The sequence below is a fragment of the Bacillus rossius genome, chromosome 6 (assembly GCF_032445375.1).
Source record: "Bacillus rossius redtenbacheri isolate Brsri chromosome 6, Brsri_v3, whole genome shotgun sequence".
In the NCBI taxonomy this organism is placed as follows: domain Eukaryota; kingdom Metazoa; phylum Arthropoda; class Insecta; order Phasmatodea; family Bacillidae; genus Bacillus; species Bacillus rossius.
In genome coordinates this window covers 66,851,761-66,874,572 of record NC_086334.1, presented here as the reverse complement: position 1 = coordinate 66,874,572, position 22,812 = coordinate 66,851,761, and the positions used below count along the sequence as shown (strand labels likewise).

Below are 22,812 nucleotides of genomic sequence, written 5' to 3'. Positions count from 1 at the left end.
ATACATTTACAAATGTTTACAATCGTCAAAATACCGCATGTAATTTGAGTGACTAGATGCATTCACATACAAGCTTGCTTTCGTGAGTGCTAAATTTCCTGGTTAATTAAGTGAATATTGTTAACAAAGTGTAAATAAATGGCAAATAAATTATTATTTTTATTATTATATTACCTTGAACCTGTCAGACATTTTCGGTGATCTAAACCCGATTGCCATCTTAGATTCTGCCATTTGGTTTTCTAGAACTTTCCATCGCATAGGATTCCGTTATTTTCAATTATATTGTCAAGTTCGCCATCTTAAAATTACGTAATTACTATAAAAAAAATCGGAAAAAAATTTAAATTGTACAAAATTATTTTGAGAAAACACAGACACGTGCATGTTTGTTTAAGACATGACTAACTCGTCGAATCAGGTAACTGCTTCATCGACCCTTCAACTGGTTGACTGGTCTTGGGCACAGAACAGTCATGTGCTGCTTATCCTCGGCATTGCCCTTCACGATGACTACCTCGGTAAGACATTGGCGACGATGTCTCTGACCGAGGCTTTGAAATGGCAGTCAGAGAAAGACAAGAAGTATGTGTCCTCTGTCGTTTAGGCGTCGTTTTGTCGTTTGGTGTTGCACATGCAGACGAAGCGAAGTTTTTGAATCTGTTGGGACTCAGTATCGAAGAATGTCCGCGAACATAGTACGCGTACTGAAACTTGGCATATTTTTGATATGCCTGAATAAATCTCCATTTTTAAAGTCCATGTTGATGTCAAGGTACAATACATATTTGACATTTATTGAACACGGAGCGTGTCATTCCTCATTGAGATGTATTCAAAGTCTGAAGCCCGAAGACGATGTATATTAGTTTTGCATAGTGAGATTGGACTTTACTATTCAGTTGACAGGTTGGCTTTGTGGGCAAGCCAGGATATGTTTCCAGGCTCCATGATCGGGAAGGTACATTAATGTTTTGGCCATTTTATTTGTTCTTCAAAATTATGATACACTAGACCGTGCTCTCTTGGACATGAGGCGGTATCCACTCGATAGATTGTAGTGTTAGCGAGACACCCTGTGGATTATCTACAGCAATGACTATTGCATTAATGTGCGTATTGGCTAGAAGCAGTACGAGCTCTTGTTTCGTATTAATGATTATATGCTTGTAGTCTTCAGCAAATCCGTGCAGCAAGGACAGAAGAACACAAACTTCGAACTTTCCTTCGGCATAAACTCATCCTCGAGGACCCAACGACCATCTTTGCAGCAGAAAGTTAATTTGGCGTGAGCTAAAGGTAATTTTTCATAGCAGATGTTATTTCCACATCTCTCATCTGGTCTACTACGACACCATTGAGTACATATGTAATGCAAACGCTTAGGTAGAGAATATCATTGCACGAGATTATCCTCATAGCCGGATAGCCTCCATGTACCTTTGTAAGTGTGCCTCCTATACGTAGATACTACTGCGAAGGTAAAGTACAGATATATTGGCGCTGTACAGCGATGCGTACTTCTGAAGGTAGTGCGTACGGCCCGAGCAGGAAAGGCTGGTACTCATGCAGTTCCATTTTTATAATGCTGCCATCAAATATTACCGGGCATTCCACGTTAATAATTTTTCTTCCATATTTTTTTTTAGCACTTGCCCTATATTGTAAAGAAATTATACACTGTCAGATGTTAATGGACAAGACTTCTGAACATCAACTGGTCTTCTACAAAAACAATGCAATCTCTTCTTATATATAAAATTCTCGTGTCACAGTTTTCGTTGCCATACTCCTCCGAAACGGCTTGACCGATTTTGATGAAATTTTTTGTGCTTATCCGGTATCTATGAGAATCGGCCAACATCTATTTTTCATCCCCCTAAATGTTAGGGGTAGTCCACCCCTAAATTTTTTTTTTTATTTCCAGTTTTTGGTAGGAAATCACCATGGCAACGGCTGTTGCTTTGTTGATGCTTCATTCGTCTCTATGGCAACGGCTATTTCATTGTTAGTGCAGTCCTCATCACCGTTGAAATTTTGCAAGTGGTAGTGGGAGGGGGAGGTGTGGTGGTGGTGGGGGGTGGAGGGGGAGGTTTGGTGGTAGTGGGAAGGGGAGGTGTGGCGGGAGTGGGAGGGGGAGGTGTGGTGGTATTGGGGGGTGGAGGGGGAGGTGTGGCGGGAGTGGGAGGGGGAGGTGTGGCGGTAGTGGGCAGGGGTAGGGGGAGGGTGGGAGAGGGACCGCCGACGCCGAGCAGATTTTTTCGCGAAATATGCCTGCCCCTAATGTTCCTTATGTTACGCAGGATGACATTTTCCGAAAATTAGATCTCATGGGTGGTTAAAACCAGGCAACAGTGGGTACTTTGTCTGCATGAGAACAGGATTTTGCATTGTTCATGCCTTCTGCGTCTCCATGGCAACGGGCATCGCGCGGCAGTGGCGTACCCACAACGAGGGGCATGTATAATGAGCGGCGCAAGAGTGATCTGCCTGTAGACTGCCGTAGCGAAGTACGGGTACATCAGTTCTACGTTGCGTGCAAGAGTCGGGAAACCATCGGTGCTATTCATTTTCTCTCCGGTACATTATACAGCATTGTAATAAATTTTCACTGAATTTTTTTTTTATTTACCATTACTGTAAATGGGAGATGTGGCTTATTTTTTTCCCATTAGTATAGCCGTGCGAAGCCGGGTCGGGCAGCTAGTTTATATTATAAATCTCTGCTCTCCTTAGCTTTAAATAGTGGAATATGTACCTTTTCAGTAGCATTTAAAAAAATATGTTGTTTCTTGTAAACGATCTGTACCAATATCAATTAAATTTGTTAGTGATTTGTTACATTTCTAGAGGTATTGTTATTTATTTGTTGCATTATGAACTAAGGAAAAGTTGTAACAAATTTTACGAAAATTTTCTTTTTGCGGAAGAGTATAAGAAATTAGTGGTATTTTCTTTTCGGAAAAGTAATGAATTAGAGTTTATTTCGTAATCAATGTTTGATATTTCACCTGGTCACTATATCCCGATAATTTGTTAACTTTTGGAAACTCTGCTATTATTTAAGTTGGTTCTAGATTGGTTTAAGAACCGAAAAGTCGTCTGTTGTGGAAGTATTGCTCTGATAGTAGTTTGGTTACCCCAGCACAGGTGTCCTGTGTGTGGTGTCTACCTGAGTTAACGAGGCACCGCACAATGTAATCACTAAATGTAATATACTGCTGTGTGCAGATGACTTGGAAATTCACACAAGAATATGTAATAAGTATGACTGTCTTATTTTGGAAATTGATTTTGACTTTGTCATCATTTGGTGTAACAAAAAGTTATGAAAACTAATAATAATATAAAAATGAATTACACTTACATGAATTACTGATTTAGCTGTGTTTACTTATCACTCTCATGATTGATTTATTAAGAGTGTTTCCTATTTGAAGAATCTTGGTGTGATTTTGATGGCTAAGTTTATTTTGTAATCTGTATGAAAAGTTTGTTTGTGTACATAACCAAGTTTTCAACCAATTATGATTCTATAAGTTTATATTACAATCTTATATGATCTATGTTTGAATATGACTCTTTGGTATGGAACTTTACTACAGTGAGGGATTAAAAACAACTTAATAATGTACACATAGAAATATTCAGTAGTATTTTTGAAATATATCATTTCAACTACAATGAATTATCATCAAGACAAAGGACTAATACTTTAAAAGTAAGCGTTCAGCCCTAGATAATATTTATTGTTTTAAAACAGTTTTTTTTTAAATTATTGAATGCAATGAATTTCGGTATTAATATTCCCTGAAGATTCAATTTCACAAACATAGATGTAAAGATATTTTCTATACGCCAAAACCTGTAAGACCTCTGCTACAGCGATGTATAGATGAAACTAATAGGGAGTGTGTAGATTTAGATAATTTTTCTAGAACATCTAAAAGTTCTCGATAGTATTGATACGCCCCTCGTGCCCTCAAAATTATATTATTTTAATTTAATTTAAAAAGGCCTAGTAAACAGCTGAGCAAAATATTAAAGAAAAATACACGTATTACCAGAGGGGGCACTAGGTGATGAACAAGACAATTTTATACTCCCTGCACACAAGCAACTTGGGAGCTAGCGGATCGTTTAATAAATAAATAAATAAACACTATATAAGTAGCTTGGTCTCAAGGTTTCCCTGGTTTATTTAAGATGGTTAATTAAATATGTTTTTCCTTTGTTTTGATTTCACAATAAAAGATATTAACAAGTAACAAAAAGGAGTGCAGGCCCAATTTATTAAAACACCTTATACTATACATTAAACAATAAAAAAATTACATTTTATAGCGGGTTAGGTTCGTTCACTTATTACTATTACAATTTTACATATTTTTATTTGATAAGTTCGCTATGGCTTTGCTCGCTGGCATTTCTTAAATAATTTGTTTCGTTGGCGGTAGGGAGATGTTCAATTTTAGATATCACCCGGGGCTTCACGTTGGACATCTGGCCGGGAGGAAGCTCTTCTTAGAGAGAAATGAAGCTGGAGGTCCTGGACAACATGATGGGTGCAATTTCGGCGCCCAAATGTTGGACCCTGTCAAACACGGTGTAGCGCCAGGGCTCAGGAGATTTCTCACGCCGACATCAGAAAGGCGCGGACCGAGAAATGCGCTGATGACGCGGCCGAATTCATCATTTAGGAAAAAAACAATTAATAAAATTTAAACTACATCATGACTTGTGTTCTAATTGTCACTACTGACTGGCTACTGAATTATTAGTTGGGATCACATCCCTTAAGACAGATGACTACATTCTTGTTTCGAACGAGTACGTCGTTGCCGAGAAAAGCCTCTTAACACAGAGGATGCCGAGATGACGCGGTAAGTAGCCGAAGTCAGAGTACCAAGTGCCGCAGTGGCGTACAAAGCTCCTAATTAAAACGCGCGGTAGGCCCTAGGGAAAAAGAGGGAGCAGGTTCGGCTCTGGACCGAACATATCCGGAGGTGCCCGAAGTGGTCGTAGCCACGACTTCAGTTGTTTGCTCCAAAGGGCGACTGCTGCGGTCTCTACCGGCAGGTACAGAAAGCAACATACAATCGTTTATTACTGGCCGCAAGGAGGAAGCATAGGGCCTTATGGCGTAGCTGGTGGTGCACTCTGGTGGCCTAAAGGGGACAGAAAGGGGGAGTTAGAAGATCGCCCACAGGTGTCGCGGGGGTCAGCTCCACGCGCTGGCCACAAGAGAAGAAGTTACTGTTTCTGCCGCTAGATGTCGTGGGTAGTCCATCCTTGCACATATTTCTTTTATGGTAAGTCGGCCTTGGAGTCGGTCAACGCTTGGCGGGGTTCACTGGAGGACAATGATCCTGGGCTAAATTCTGAGAACCGGAGGGAGCTGGGATGGGTGGGGGGTGCAACGAGGCTGGGAACGAGCATCCATGACGTGACTTTCGAGGAGAGAACCTAAGACGTATGCGTGATGGTAAAAGCTATGGTAAGATCGTCTCTGAGAAATGGTGAAAACTCGTCCAGAGCTGTTGTATGCAGTTTTAGTCATGTAGTGAATTAATATTACAAACCGGGGACGTGACTGTAAGCGAGAGAAATGTCATACGGGCTGCTAAAGTCTACATTGGACTTGCAAAATATCAGATAGGTCCCTGAGAAAAGGTGCCTCGGTCCACTGGCGCAAAGTTTAACTAAGGAGAGTACACCAGCCTAACAAAGTGTAAATCACCCTTTTGTAACTAAATGATATAGAAAATAAAATTACCAAAAATAATTTAAAATTATAATAACAATTGAAAAAACGTGTCGAAATGCCTAATTTCCGGCACAGTATCTGCAATTATACATTTTAAAAATTCTTCAGCCAGTCAAATATATTAAATAATTTGTTAAATATTTAAAATTACTTGTATGTTAAATGCCCTTGTAAGTGTTTATCCTTGTCAATTTGTTCTGAAGTGTCTGTCTTGTTTGTTTTTATAAGTAGTGCTAAGGTTTTCAAGGACTGTTTGGCTGGCTCTCAAATGTATAACTAAACAAAAATGTATACTATTTTATGTAACAAGGTAGGTAATGTAAGTGATGCTGATGTATCTATTTTTTTCTATCAAGGGTATGACTAAATCTTAAAGAATATTTATCTTTTAAATATTTCTTTGCCTTTGAATCTCTTTAATTGCTCTGGATAAATTGAAAAGATGGCACAAACTTTAGTTTTAGTTAATATAAATAATGTTATAAGATTTAAAAATCTCTAATCAGATGCAAAATTATTTTTGCAAGTTGTACATTATTGGTTTCAAACATTTTGTAAAATTTTTAATTAAAACAACAAAGTTTAGTGAAAGATTTATTTGAGACAGTTTCATATATATTAAACATATTTTTATTAAATATATATTTTACAAGTAAAAGACACAAATATTTATATACAACTCGTATTAGTACAACGGCAGTGTAGAGCGTGGCCTAAGAGAGAACTAATAATTTTATACTATAATATTAATACATATTTTTATCATGTATGTATATTAAATGTTATTGGAAGTTTGTGCTACAAATTTTTTCCAAACGCCACATTTATCAGTTAAATTGCTAAATATTTAACAAAATTAAATTCTTTATAAATAAAATTAAAACTAATTACTATACATTAATAGCACAGCATCAATATTCTAGTTAAAAAACTTTAACTACAAAAAAAACATATTTTGTGTATCAATCAAACAACAAATTTTTTTATCAGGTACAATGTCCAAAAATTGTATCAGATGACAAAAAAGTCTTAAATATATATAGGTACAATGTCCAAAAATTGTATCAGATGACAAAAAAGTCTTAAATATATATAACTGTTGTAATCAGAAACAACTGTTCACATAAATGTAATTGATACAAGCGTGTAATTATACATTTAAGCGCTTAACTGCGTTAGTCTTTAATATGCCTCACCACAGAAAGACATATTTTCTTTGCAATCGACTGTTTGGGATTAAATGGTTTTTAAAATTGGCAACATTATTGAAAAAGAATATCTGTTATACCAGTAATGAATTAAGTATTTAAAACAAATCCTTCTACTAATATTCATTATCATAATTATATACAAATGAACACAATAATAGTTATCACAACATTTATTATTGATAAGAACACAGATGAGGCACTGTATTGAAAAGTAATTTGTTTTCAGTGTTGAGTCTAAATGTTAAGCTCGATCATTAAAATTTGTTTCCGATATAAAATACACTTTGTAAAATTCACATGTAAAAAAAAAAATTCACTTCCCCACATTGAAGTATTGATTTTGTGTTACTATTGACAGATAATTTACAGTTTTATAATAATTTATTTGAAGATATACTTCAGTTTTTAATTTACAAACATAACGTTTTTTTTATTACAGACGATATAAGGCCATTAGCTGAACACCCTATAATTTGTATGTATAAAAATCTAAGAAATTTTCTAATGTACGTTTTTTTTGTCTGAACTCGTTACGCTACCTTATCAACAACAAATATGTTAAAACTAATCTGCTAAATGCATTGTTGGTTTATGACCAAAATTTACAGAAAAAATTGAAGTCACCCTCAAATGGGTTTATCTTGTCACAATTTATGATTTTTTTAGACACCTTAATTGTTTTCTAAGGAAGCCCTAAAACTATTTCAATCTGTAGTTTTTAATATATTTTTCTTTCGAGAAAAATTCAAAGAACCATATGTGGCAATCAATGAACTACCTATATGGTTTGCATATTCAATGTGCACCATTTCCAAAACAAAAGTTAAGATTGCGAACTTAATATAAATAGTTGTGATTGTATATATTTGGCTAAAATTTTCAGCCAACAGTAAAGTCTTTCTTCAATCTTGGACCCAAGAACTGAACGCATCCCCATGTGGCTCCAATAGTGAAATCGCTTGACAAACCAGCAAGTGCGCAGGGGACTGATGGCTTATTACAGTGATAATAAAAATGAATCGAGCGGTAATGGAATTTTAAGTTCATTTTATATTACAAGCAACCTGCTTTGATATTTTACTGAGCAGGAAGCTGTATTCGAGTCCAAGCCTCTGCTGCTAATATGTTATAGAAACTTCACGGGCGTGAGGCGCGATCGCAGCAGGCATCGCCGCTCGGGGCCTCTGGTGCGAGCCCAGGGCGATGGCGTGGGTGTCCCAGCGCTGTAGCGAGACAGCCTCCAGTAGAGCCGGTTGCCCTGGTCGGGGCGGGACAGCCTCTGGTAGAGCCGGTTGCCCTGGTCGGGGCGGGACAGCCTCTGGTAGAGCCGGTTGCCCTGGCCGGGGCGGGACAGCCTCCAGTAGAGCCGGTTGCCCTGGTCGGGGCGGGACAGCCTCTGGTAGAGCCGGTTGCCCTGGTCGGGGCGGGACAGCCTCCAGTAGAGCCGGTTGCCCTGGTCGGGGCGGGACAGCCTCCAGTAGTGCCGGTTGCCCTGGCCGGGGTGGGACAGCCTCTGGTAGAGCCGGTTGCCCTGGCCGGGGCGGGACAGCCTCCAGTAGAGCCGGTTGCCCTGGTCGGGGCGGGACAGCCTCTGGTAGAGCCGGTTGCCCTGGTCGGGGCGGGACAGCCTCCAGTAGAGCCGGTTGCCCTGGCCGGGGCGGGACAGCCTCCAGTAGTGCCGGTTGCCCTGGCCGGGGCGGGACAGCCTCTGGTAGAGCCGGTTGCCCTGGCCGGGGCGGGACAGCCTCTGGTAGAGCCGGTTGCCCTGGCCGGGGCGGGACAGCCTCTGGTAGAGCCGGTTGCCCTGGCCGGGGCGGTACAGCCTCTGGTAGAGCCGGTTGCCCTGGCTGGGGTGGGACAGCCTCTGGTAGAGCCGGTTGCCCTGGCCGGGGCGGGACAGCCTCTGGTAGAGCCGGTTGCCCTGGCCGGGGCGGTACAGCCTCCAGTAGAGCCGGTTGCCCTGGCCGGGGTGGGACAGCCTCTGGTAGAGCCGGTTGCCCTGGCCGGGGCGGGACAGCCTCCAGTAGAGCCGGTTGCCCTGGTCGGGGCGGGACAGCCTCTGGTAGAGCCGGTTGCCCTGGCCGGGGTGGGACAGCCTCTGGTAGAGCCGGTTGCCCTGGCCGGGGTGGGACAGACTCCAGTAGTGCCGGTTGCCCTGGCCGGGGTGGGACAGCCTCTGGTAGAGCCGGTTGCCCTGGCCGGGGCGGGACAGCCTCCAGTAGAGCCGGTTGCCCTGGTCGGGGCGGGACAGCCTCTGGTAGAGCCGGTTGCCCTGGTCGGGGCGGGACAGCCTCTGGTAGAGCCGGTTGCCCTGGCCGGGGCGGGACAGCCTCTGGTAGAGCCGGTTGCCCTGGCCGGGGCGGTACAGCCTCTGGTAGAGCCGGTTGCCCTGGCCGGGGCGGGACAGCCTCTGGTAAAGCCGGTTGCCCTGGCCGGGGCGGGACAGCCTCCAGTAGAGCCGGTTGCCCTGGTCGGGGCGGGACAGCCTCTGGTAGAGCCGGTTGCCCTGGCCGGGGCGGTACAGCCTCTGGTAGAGCCGGTTGCCCTGGCCGGGGCGGGACAGCCTCTGGTAAAGCCGGTTGCCCTGGCCGGGGCGGGACAGCCTCCAGTAGAGCCGGTTGCCCTGGTCGGGGCGGGACAGCCTCTGGTAGAGCCGGTTGCCCTGGCCGGGGCGGGACAGCCTCTGGTAGAGCCGGTTGCCCTGGCCCGGGCGGTACAGCCTCTGGTAAAGCCGGTTGCCCTGGCCGGGGCGAAACAGCCTCTAGTAGAGCCGGTTGCCAGCCTCTAGTAGAGCCGGTTGCCCTGCCTGGGGTGGTAGAGCCCCTGCAGAGAGTCATAGGTGTGCGCCCACGCCGCCAGCACGAAGTCCTCTACTTCGCACTCGTTGTTGCCTCGCCGGATGCGGAAGTAGCCGCCTTCGCCCCACAGCGGACCCCACGAGTTGGCCGCCAGCTGCGCAACACGACCCCTCGTGCAGGGCTCTACCCTCTACAACCCACACAGCACTCAAGTGTTAGACCAGTTCACCATGGAGTCGTTGAGGGGTGGTGTGATGATGGTGGGAGTACCGACTTGGAGGTAGTACACCGGCCCACGGTAACCTCCACCATTTTTCCCGCTTGCGATAACCCATGTAAGATACCTACAGGATTTCAACCCGTATTGCACTGATGAGAGACGATTGATATAGCCACTCAGCAATCATGAGTCTGTAATTCTGCAGGAACGTCATTTTATTTCTGCATTGTGTACTGTAGGGCAGATTTATGCACGGAAGCATTTAAGTGCAAGTCACACAAACCAATTACCAAACACTGTTATTGTAATGTTGCGCGTGTAAATGTTCCAGGGCCATACAGTGTTGGTTTTAATGGAGTATCCGCTGTTGGGACACTGGGTTCTCCGGGCTTGTCGCTCGACTACGTGGTGCTGTTGTGTGGATTCCTGACATTCCTTTCATGGGCTGGGGCAGCAGCCTGCCTTGTGGGCGCCGAGCACTGGTTTGAAGGTCACGTGTGGGAGAGATTAAGCACCACTGCCGGTCGTGCGAAAAGGAAGCATCCAGCACAACTATCCTGAATTGTGGGAGGGAAACTTAGGTTAGGCGAACTGGACGGTTCAAAAAAGATGCGCTTAAGGGTTTTAAGTGAATACGAGCTTTTAGGAGGGCTTAGTCTGTTGAAGGTGGAGGCTGGGTTCAGAACGATGTATTTGCTGAGTTTGGCATTATTGTGTAGAGGATATATGGGTCAATCCTCTGATTCATTCACATGATTCAATGATTGAGGTTTTCCTCTGTGTGTCTGTAAATTTCATTCCCATTGCTAATACATCAGTATTTGAATACTGTGTGCAAGTGTGTTGTAAGGCTATCGAGAGTGGTTCACAGATAAATATACTTATATTGTTCCAGTACTCGCAGTTAAAAATATTTTTTCTTTTGTTTTAAAGAAATGGTTTTGGCTAGAATCTGTAACTGTATCTCTTATATGTTTGTTTGTTGCATTATGAGGCTCTCTTTGTGTTCGAAAACGACTTGTTGCCTATCAAGAACAAAGATATTCTGTCATTGTGTGAGAACTGATACTTAATTATGTGGTCTGTGTGCAAAGTAAAAAAAAAAAACCTTTAGTTTATTTGGTTTCGAACGAGTATGCACTAAGGGTGTTCGGAAATAAGATTTGTTTTTAATTTTCAGAAGCCTCAAAATAATAAAAAAAATTAATTATATATATTTCTGGAAGATAAATAAGATTAAATAAGTATTTATTCAGATTATAAAAATCTAATTTTGCATTAAAAGTTTTTATGTACAAGATACTACACAAGGTAAAATATAGCATTTGTCTTGGGTTGGTATTACGAAATTTGAGTACAACTATATATATTTTTGTTTTATATAGCTCGTTTAAAGGCTTTACAGGTAAAAAATATAGCATTTCAGTTGGTAGTATAGATGCATTCAACATATATATGCACATATGCATACGAGTGTGTTTTTGTGTATGCTACATGAGTTTATTGTATTCCTTCAGCTAAGGTCTGCTAATGATTTCGTACATTAAAAAAATAATATAAATGGTGAAAACCTTTGCATTTTTATAAATATCATTAGGGGATGTGATGCTCCAAATAAAAAAGGGGTGGAGAGGGATGTGATTAACATGTTAAATTAATATAATCCTTTAGGGAGATAGCTTATTTATTGTTTTATCCCTGCAGCTATATTCACACAACTTAAGAGTTTCACTAATAACTTTAACCCAATAACTTAGAAGAAAAGATACCAACTATCACTAGCCCAAGCATTTTGCGTCCAAAATTCTGTTTCAGGCATTTTTCAAAAATTTGTGACAGTTTTCAAATACTCCTGGTCTTCCTGTTTTATCGCAGTCACTCCCGACAGACTTTAAGCTCGTGGAAAACTAATGTGAGCTGTATGTGTGCAAGGGATACATTATGGGCCCCCTCCCCTCACACATACGCTCTACAACCAACATGTTTCGTCTACTGTAGACAGCCATGTTGCATGGCGTCATGGCTGCCACTTAGATACCAATATCCGCTGGTAGACACCGCTAGTATCGACTGCAGGCGTCGTTCGTGATGAATTAAGTCAGGTTATGCTGTTGGGAAGCGTTAGTGTAGCTGTGTTATATATTGAGCGCAAGGAGATAAGAAGGGAGTTGGTGTGTGCTGTCTTAGTCATGTTAATTCTTGAAGTCAATATGAGAACGACCCTTAACAATCCCCCCCCAAATCCTTTTCTATCTGCACAGCAAAATAACATTTGTTTATAATGGAGTTTAACTCTAATTCCTTGTAGATGTGGCTGATACCATGTTTGTGTAGCAATATTTACTATATTATTCTAATTTTACGATTTTTCCTGGCGAGCTTTCTTTAAATATTAATCCATTTTTAGCATATCATCCATTAAACAAAAAAAATTGTTTTGCTATCCAATTGTTAACCAGTTACTTGAAATGCAGAACAGACACACACTCCACATAAAGCTCAACGATAGAAATGGTTATAAAATCCAGCGAGAATCGGCCAGACGTGAGAGCGACTGGCGCCATGGCTAACTCCCATCACTCTTAACTCTAGACTGAAACTTGATGAGTTGGGCGCAGGGAACACCTGCAGAGATGCCTACAGGTAACACCTGCAGAGCTGGCTACAGGGAACACCTGCACAGTTGGCTACAGGGAACACCTGCAGAGCTGGATACAGGGAACACCTGCACAGCTGGCCACAGTGAACATCTGCAGAGCTGGCTACGGGGAACACCTGCAGAGCTGGCTGCAGGGAACACCTGCAGAGCTGGCTACAGAGGGAACACCTGCAGAGCTGGCCACAGGGAACACCTGCAGAGCTGGCCACAGGGAACACCTGCAGAGCTGCCTACAGGGAAAACCTGCAGAGCTGCCTACAGGGAACACCTGCAGAGCTGGCCACAGGGAACACATGCAGAGCTGGCTACAGGGAACACCTGCAGAGCTGGCCACAGGGAACACCTGCAGAGCTGGCTACAGAGGGAACACCTGAAGAGCTGGCTACAGAGGGAACACCTGCAGAGCTGGTTACAGAGGGAACACCTGCAGAGCTGGCTACAGAGGAACACTTGCAGAGCTGGCTACAGAGGGAACACCTGCAGAGCTGGCTACAGGGAAAACCTGCAGAGCTGCCTACAGGGAACACCTGCAGAGCTGGCCACAGGGAACACCTGCAGAGCTGGCTACAGAGGGAACACCTGCAGAGCTGGCTACAGAGGGAACACCTGAGGAGCTGGCTACAGAGGGAACACCTGCAGAGCTGGTTACAGAGGGAACACCTGCAGAGCTGGCTACAGAGGAACACTTGCAGAGCTGGCTACAGAGGGAACACCTGCAGAGCTGGCTACAGGGAACACCTGCAGAGCTGGCTACAGGGAACACCTGCAGAGCTGGCCACAGGGAACACCTGCAGAGCTGGCTACAGGGAACCCCTGCAGAGCTGGCTACAGAGGGAACACCTGCAGAGCTGGCTACAGAGGGAACACCTGCAGTGCTGGCTACAGAGGTAACACCTGCAGAGCTGGCTACAGAGGGAACACCTGCAGAGCTGGCTACAGGGAACACCTGCAGAGCTGGCCACAGGAAACACCTGCAGAGATGGCTACAGGGAACACCTGCAGAGCTGGCCACAGGAAACACCTGCAGAGCTGGCTACATGGAACACATGCAGAGCTGGCCACAGGGAACACCTGCAGAGCTGGCCACAGGGAACACCTGCAGAGCTGGCTACAGAGGGAACACCTGCAGAGCTGGCTACAGGGAACACCTGCAGAGCTGGCTGCAGGGAACACCTGCAGAGCTGGCTACAGGGAACAGAAGGATGGTCGGGTAGTCAGGAGGAGGCGGGGGGCGTAGTGGTCACGTACCCAGTACTTGACCAGCTCGCCGCTGTCCAGGGTCTCCTCGCCCCAGCCCAGGATCCTGACGGAGTGGTAGCCCGTGCGCTGGCCGTCGTCCACGTGCGAGTTCTGGTAGACACCGGCGCGGTACGAGAAGAAGTCCTGGTACACCTTCATGGTCGCTGCAACAGACACACACTTCGCTCACCCTCTTGCCACCGGCTGTCGGGCCGCCATTTCTATTTTTATAACCCTTGTTTGCATGAGGACATTTATGGGAAAACAAAAAAAAATCTACATTTTAATAGTATCTCATTTAAAGTGCTAACCAAATACCTTTTGATTTAATTTGTGTTATCATGATTTTATAGAATAAAAACCTTCACAGATATTAATGCCTCATATTACGACGCAATTTCACCAGAATTTAATTTTTATCATTAATAAAACTAACCCGAGTTAAATTTTTCTAAAATGTTCCTCAAAATTTTTTAAGATAAATTAGAAAATTAATGGTCAGATTTTAAGTTCCTGGTAGCTTTAAAAACTTTTTTTTTGTAGAATTTATTTCAAAAAAATTTTGACATTTTGATTAGGGGCCTATTTTATACCCCACAGGCCCTCCGGATAGGTCCTTGTTCATAGTATTAGGACCTGAAGAAGTAAATGGCCCTCGTCTCGCAAAGTCTAGGACCGCAACTGCTGACAGATTCGTCTTCTCCAACATACGACTAACCAATCAAGGGAGAGACGATGAAACCTTAGGAGGCCTTATTGTTTTCAACAGTTTTCATGCAGTTACATTATTTTATCTTTTAATATACAAAATTTATCTTCGTAAAGCATAGAAAAATAGTATTTAAAATGTTATTACAGATACAGTCACTCCAAAACAAAGTTAAATACTACTAGCCAATTATCTCACAGGCTAAACTATTTGTAGCAAGCAGTCATTAAAGCATTTAATTATTTCATATACTAAGCTTTAATGAAGCCAAATTTTGAAAATCAAAAGACAGAAAACTGTTAAGATATAAAAATTATTGGTACAAATATGGCGTCTCTCAGTTCCTGATTCTTCTCATTAAGAAATTTCCAATCAATAGAATCCTGCACTTTATTTTTTTAATGAAGTATTCTATTATCATAAAAAATGTTTGTAGTAATTTCCAGTTTCAAGATTTTACTGACTCTCATTACATATTGATTCCAAATAAACAGTAAATTTAACTCGGATACCATTGTTGATTTTAAAATACTATAGTTTAAACTGTTACAAAGAGATCTATGGCAGACAAAAATTTGCAATACATATATGCAGACAAACAGATATACAGACAAACAGATGATGTGTGAACATTTCTGTGATCAATAACAAATAACATAAGCCCAAAAGAATTAATTATATGTGTAAGGGAAACGGTTTTTAGTGATACTAAATACTTTTGCCATGTTTGCAACTTTACTCTAGCAGTGATCACATTTTGCATTTGCCCTTTACATAAAATAGTATTTTACTACACTGATTAATTATCTGTGCATGTTTGTAAAATATGTTTTATTGCACGTTGAAAGCATTATTGTAAATATAACAAAACCTAAATAATCAGACAATCAATATTAATTTGTCGCCAGTTAATATTTCCTGTTTATAAAAAATCGAAGTTCACCAAATAAGGATGTTAAAACATTTTGGTAATGAATTATTTGGAAAATAAATTATAATCTGACAAAACGTATTTGTCGATTTGAACACAAATTATTTTCTAAATGTTTAAAAAAATTACTTGACTATAAGTGGATAATATTTTGTTCAAAGCCCCTTTGTTTTTCATCTTTACATGCAGTTTTTATCAGTTAGGTATCAACCGATGTTAAACTAACCATTGTGTCATATTGTTTTTTTCTTAAGACATGTATTATTATAATTATTCAAAAATGACTGACACACTCACGTAGCGAGGGTTACGGGTACATTGTTTTCATGGGCTACAAATCTAGATCCATTTGGTTCAAAGCATGTTATAATTTTGGTAGGCTCTTCATCGTAACTGATATAATTGTGTTATCTAAAAATTAAAAAAATGTGTTACAAATTTATATATAAATATAACCTAAAATTCTACAAATTACAAATAATAAGTTATTTAATGTTGAAAATAAATACTTTTTACAAACGAAGCTAAAATGTACTTATGCTTACCATGCATTAAAAAAACTGCAATTATCACCAGTAAGTTATATTTTCATTAAATTTTGAGTCGTTAATTTACCAATTTCGCACTTGTGTTTCTTGATATTGTATATTTGTTCAAATAAATTCTAGAAGAATACTTTTTTTTAACTCTATGGTACAAAACATGCAGTCAAATCAATTAGTAAATATACTGAAATAATGGTCAGTAGTATACAACAGTACGCCCTGCGTCAACAGTAGGAGTGTGTTAAACGCGCCGATGTTTGCCATCTTGGATTGAAATATTAAGTCAGCCATCATGGATCGCCTTGACATTTACCTTTAACGCTGGTAGCCATATTGAATGATAGCATGTATTCCATATTAGATTCTATAACTTTCCATCTTGGATTCTACCATTATGTTTTCTAGAATTTTCCGTAATTTTGAATTGTGATATCACTTCTGCCATCTTCAAAATCTGTAATTACATATTTTCCAAAAAAAATAGAGAAAATTTTGAAATTATATAATAATTATTTATTTATGATTTAATAAAAAAATAATAAAAACCCACTTAGGTACATCAGGAAGTCCTCGGTACGAAACCAGTGAGGGCAAAAATAAAATGGCGACGGATCATTCTTCCACAGAGGTTACCAGCATTCTGAAACCCACCACTAGCCTCCGTGGAAGAAGGAACTGATACCAATTTTTACTAACTGGGTTAGAACCGAGAACTCCATGATGTAAATAAGTTTTTTATTAAAATTTTATTAGAATTGTAATCAAACGGTTTTTTTGTTTTTTTTTTATTTTTACCCATACTTTTGGATAATAATTACGTAGTTTGAAGATGGCAGCAATGAAGTGCCAATTCAAAATGGCGGGCAGTTATGGAAAACAAAATGGCATAATCCAAGATAGCTGACTTCTCATAGTTAAAAATGGTGGATTAACTATTATGAAAGATGGCTGCCGTGGGTGAAGGTGATCCAAGAATGCACAGGGTAGAGTGCGAGGCTGACCTTGCACGGGTCCCGACACCATGATCTCGTGCATGATGTCCTTCTCGCCGCTGATGCGGTAGGCGGGCCCCGTGTGGTAGGGCGTGCGGCGCTCGGGCACGTGCGGCCCACGCGGGCCGGCGTGCCGGCACGAGCTGTGCAGGTCCACCTTCTTGGGCAGGCGGCAGTTGCCCAGGTTGCTGCCCCGCGCGCCGTACGGGTAGCACTCCTCGTTCACCAGCCTGCACAGCCACTCGCTCAGGCCCCGCTACTGTCGGTGAGGCGGGAAGCATCTGGACTGGCGCGCAGTCTTCTCGTCGTGCACATGAGCCGTGACCGTAACATTATATTGCAGAGTAATGCAAGTCCCTTAAGTTCTTTCAAGAATTTGTACCGGTTGTTTTACGTCGACGAAAAATTACTCTGAAAACATGTGTTTTAGCCATTTTAACTCTTCTAAAAATACAGTTTAAAAAATTAATCCTAAATCAAAAGTACTTTTCGGCCCCCAGCGAACTCTTAAATGCTTTTCGTAAGCAGACCCCACTCGGATATCATGAGTAGTTTTGAAATCGCGTTGTTTTTCCTGAAGCTCTGCGCACCGCGTGTGTGCCCGGGTAGGCGGGGTCCTTAACATTTCCCTGACGTGTCTGCTACTTCCACGATGCAAGGAAATGAGATTGCATTTCAAGGTAACGAAAGATTAATTAAATTAAAAATATATATATTATGGTCTGGGATCACATCACGGAGAGAATTTAGATATATAATAAAACTAAACGACTACATAATAACTGAACGCTATATATTCTTTGCCTTTAAACGATATTTAACATATTTATAACCTAAACAAACATGGCTACCACCATTGCCTAATACTTCTATGGTGTTTGTAAGATTTATTTTTATAATATGTAAAACGAAGTGTAAAATAATAAAACCAATGGACCGAGCTAAGAATTCAAAGTTATTATAAAAATTATATAATAAAATAAGTAATAATGTATTATCTTAAAATATGTTTAAAATATACAACTATAAAGTGATTGGGAAAGTAAAAATGTATACTAGTTCGAATCAGGATACTTGAGGTTTATAATCTCACACCTTACCATGGAGCTATTAGTAATGATGGGAGATTACCAAAAATATTATATTATAAATGATACAATCCCAGGAGACAAAAGTATTGTTACAAAACGTTAGCAGGGCCGCGGCGCGCGCAGGTTCGGAGCTGGCTGGCGGCCCAGCACAGCCACTGACGTCACGTGGCCACAGCAACGTGAGACGTGCCGCGCGCACCTGGTGGATTACAAGGGTCGCCGCTTCCCCTCCCTCCTCCCCTCCGCTCCCCACGCGACGCTCTTCTTCGGCGCCGTTAGCCTGACACCTGGCAGCTGTGGGAATTCCGCCTGCGGTCGCGTGAGCTCCCGACGCCTTTCTCGATAAATCTGGCGTCGGGTTATCGCGGAATGACTGGCCCCAGTCACGCTTGCGACTTCTAGAAGTGGCACCTGGGCCTATATAAGCCCGGGACGCCGGCCTCCAGTTCAGTACGATAGTCTGGGCGATAGTGCCGCGGATGCGGCGAGAGTCCCGAACATGGTTCAGAGCGAAGCGTCGAGCGGAGCCTCGGCGAAGGGAAGTGCGATGGCGGCGGCGGATTGCTGTGACGGAGTCCCGCGACGGAGGTCCACGAGGTATGCTGCAGCGAGAATTGCGCGAGGGGTGCGGCCCAACGAGGTGTGCGGTGTGTAAAAACCAAGTCACTGGGGAATACAATTTTTAAATGTAATTGATTAGGCATTTTTAGAATATTATAATGTTAGTGATGTAAATATTGACCATCAAATTTGTGTAGTAAAATATTTAATTGGGCTGTCCATTTACGAACCCAGTAGTTTTCCCACGACGATTATTGTTTTAAAAATTCGTAACAGTACTTTAAGTAGTGATTATATTTTGAAATTATTGACGTTTTTAAATAGTATTCCAGGATGGATTTGCTATCATAAAGATTTTTTTGGCACATTGATAAATATAGATACTCTCGATTGGTCCAATGTTCATGAAAAGGAATATATATACATATATATGTTTGTGTGAGAGAGAGTGTGTGTGTTAATGTCGCTACAAACGTTCGGCTATCTAAACTACGTACGCATTTGTGACACATTTATGTTAAACTTCGTCATTGGTGCGTGCGCAGGTAATTACATTTCCGGTGCATACTTAAATTTTACCCCCCAAGTACCTAAATTATAATTTTAAAAAACGGCGGAACACGAATATCAAAGAACATATTATTTTAAACGTTTCGCTTCACAATACTAAAAACCATTGTGAAGTAGAGTAAACTATATAATAAATTAATTATTTTTTGGTACAGCAGTCTGAATGAAAATATTTAAGAGCATTACTAATGGTAATATTACTTCAGTTCGTAATGGAAGTTATATAATAAATTTATTATAAAGAAAAAAAACATTATCTATAAATATTTATAATTTTCAATTTTGCAATATCATTTCGCCAATCGTAAATTAAATATATTCGGTTTTCAGACCACGAAGCTATAAGTAACAACAATTGCCGATTGTATCTGAACATCATTAAGCCATCTATGATATTTGCTGCGGCACGTGGATGCTGGAGTGACTGGAGCACACTCACCCGTACTTCCAGAGGAACATCCAGGCTCGGTCCAGATAACCACCCTCGCAGCCGCGCTGGCCGCGACTGCAGCTCAGTAGCTGCTGCGCCGACAGCCGCACCAACTCCTTGCCCTCTGACATGATGGCGAAGCGGTCCGACACCACATCCGCCATGGACAGCGCCCACGAGGCGCCGCACCAGCCCTGGTCGGACACTCCCTGCAGCTGGCCGCGCCACTGGCTGCGCGCGTCGAACGAGCGCGGCAGTCGCGACGCGTCGAACATCCGCCTCACCGGGTTCATCATCCGCACCTGCGCATACCACCATCACTCACATCGTACCAGCACACTCTCACCGGGTTCATCCTCCTCGCCTGCGCATCACACCACCATTCACATCTTACCAGCACCCTCTCAGCGGATTCATACTCCTCACTTGCGCATCACACCACCATTCACATCTTACCAGCACCCTCTCACCAGGTTCATCCTCCTCGCCTGCACATCACACCATCACTCACATCTTACCAGCACCCTCTCACCGGGTTCATCCTCCTCACCTGCACATACCATAATCATTCACGTCGCACCAGCACACACTCACCGGGTTCATCCTCCTCACCTGCACATACCATCATCATTCACATCGTACCAGCACACTCTCACCGGGTTCATACTCCTCACTTGCGCATCACACCATCATTCACATCTTACCAGCACCCTCTCACCGGATTCATACTCCTCACCTGCACATACCATAATCATTCACATCTTACCAGCACCCTCTCACCGGATTCATACTCCTCACTTGCGCATCACACCACCATTCACATCTTACCAGCACCCTCTCACCGGGTTCATACTCCCACTTGCGCATCACACCATCACTCACATCTTACCAGCACCCTCTCCCCGGGTTCATCCTCCTCACCTGCACATACCACCATCATTCACATCGTACCAGCACACTCTCACCGGGTTCATCCTCCTCACCTGCACATACCACCATCATTCACATCGTACCAGCACACTCTCAACGGGTTCAACCTCCTCACCTGCACATACCATCATCATTCGCATCGTACCAGCACACTCTCACCGGGTTCATCCCCCTCACCCGCACATCACACCATCACTCACATCGTACCAGCACACTCTCACCGGGTTCATCCTCCTCGCCTGCGCATCACACCATCATTCACATCTTACCAGCACACTCTCACCGGGTTCATCCTTCTCGCCTGCGCATCACACCATCATTCATATCGTACCAGAACACTCTCACCGGGTTCATCCCCCTCACCTGCACATCACACCATCACTCACATCGTACCAGCACACTCTCACCGGGTTCATCCTCCTCGCCTGCGCATCACACCATCATTCACATCGTACCAGCACACTCTCACCTGGTTCATCCTCCTCACCTGCACATACCATCATCATTCACATCTTACCAGCACCCTCTCACCGGGTTCATCCTCCTCACCTGCACATACCACCATCATTCACATCGTACCAGCACACTCTCACCGGGTTCATCCTCCTCACCTGCACATACCACCATCATTCACATCGTACCAGCACACTCTCACCGGGTTCATCCCCCTCACCTGCACATCACACCATCACTCACATCGTACCAGCACACTCTCACCGGGTTTATCCTCCTCACCTGCACATACCATAATCATTCACATCGCACCAGCACACTCTCACCGGGTTCATCCTCCTCACCTGCACATACCATCATCATTCGCATCGTACCAGCACACTCTCACCGGGTTCATCCCCCTCACCCGCACATCACACCATCACTCACATCGTACCAGCACACTCTCACCGGGTTCATCCTCCTCGCCTGCGCATCACACCATCATTCACATCTTACCAGCACACTCTCACCGGGTTCATCCTTCTCGCCTGCGCATCACACCATCATTCATATCGTACCAGAACACTCTCACCGGGTTCATCCCCCTCACCTGCACATCACACCATCACTCACATCGTACCAGCACACTCTCACCGGGTTCATACTCCTCACTTGCGCATCACACCACCATTCACATCTTACCAGCACCCTCTCACCGGATTCATACTCCTCACTTGCGCATCACACCACCATTCACATCTTACCAGCACCCTTTCACCGGGTTCATACTCCCACTTGCGCATCACACCATCACTCACATCGTACCAGCACCCTCTCGCCAGGTTCATCCTCCTCGCCTGCGCATCACACCACCATCATTCACATCGTACCAGCACACACTCACCGGGTTCATCCTCCTCACCTGCACATACCACCATAATTCACATCGTACCAGCACACTCTCACTGGGTTCATACTCCTCACATGCGCATCACACCACCATTCACATCTTACCAGCACCCTCTCACCGGGTTCATACTCCCACTTGCGCATCACACCATCACTCACATCTTACCAGCACCCTCTCCCCGGGTTCATCCTCCTCACCTGCACATACCACCATCATTCACATCGTACCAGCACACTCTCACCGGGTTCATCCTCCTCACCTGCACATACCACCATCATTCACATCGTACCAGCACACTCTCAACAGGTTCAACCTCCTCACCTGCACATACCATCATCATTCGCATCGTATCAGCACACTCTCACCGGGTTCATCCCCCTCACCTGCACATCACACCATCACTCACATCGTACCAGCATACTCTCACCGGGTTCATCCTCCTCGCCTGCGCATCACACCATCATTCACATCGTACCAGCTCACTCTCACCGGGTTCATCCTCCTCACCTGCACATACCATTATCATTCACATTTTACCAGCACCCTCTCACCGGGTTGATCCTCCTCACCTGCATATACCACCATCATTCACATCGTAACAGCACACTCTCACCGGGTACATACTCCTCGCCTGCGCATCACACCATCATTCACATCGTACCAGCACACTCTCACCGGGTTCATCCTCCAGACTTGCGCATCACACCACCATTCACATCTTACCATCACCCTCTCACCGGATTCATACTCCTCACTTGCGCATCACACCATCAATCACATCTTACCAGCACCCACTCAACGGGTTCATCCTCCT

General features: G+C 43.4%; 1 protein-coding gene across 1 annotated transcript in view; it reads right to left on the bottom strand.

Annotated features, from left to right (window-relative positions):
- Positions 1-6,348: 6,348 nt before the first annotated feature.
- Positions 6,349-22,812, bottom strand: part of LOC134533277 (uncharacterized peptidase C1-like protein F26E4.3) — a 120,917-nt gene continuing 104,453 nt past the window's right edge. Inside the window, exons 5-8 of the mRNA XM_063370728.1 lie at positions 19,733-20,025; positions 17,081-17,301; positions 13,904-14,058; positions 6,349-9,930 (exon numbers count right to left, since the gene is read on the bottom strand). Coding sequence (XP_063226798.1) covers positions 9,763-9,930; positions 13,904-14,058; positions 17,081-17,301; positions 19,733-20,025 — 837 coding nt within the window. The 3' untranslated portion in view covers positions 6,349-9,762. The remainder of the gene's footprint in view (positions 9,931-13,903; positions 14,059-17,080; positions 17,302-19,732; positions 20,026-22,812) is intronic.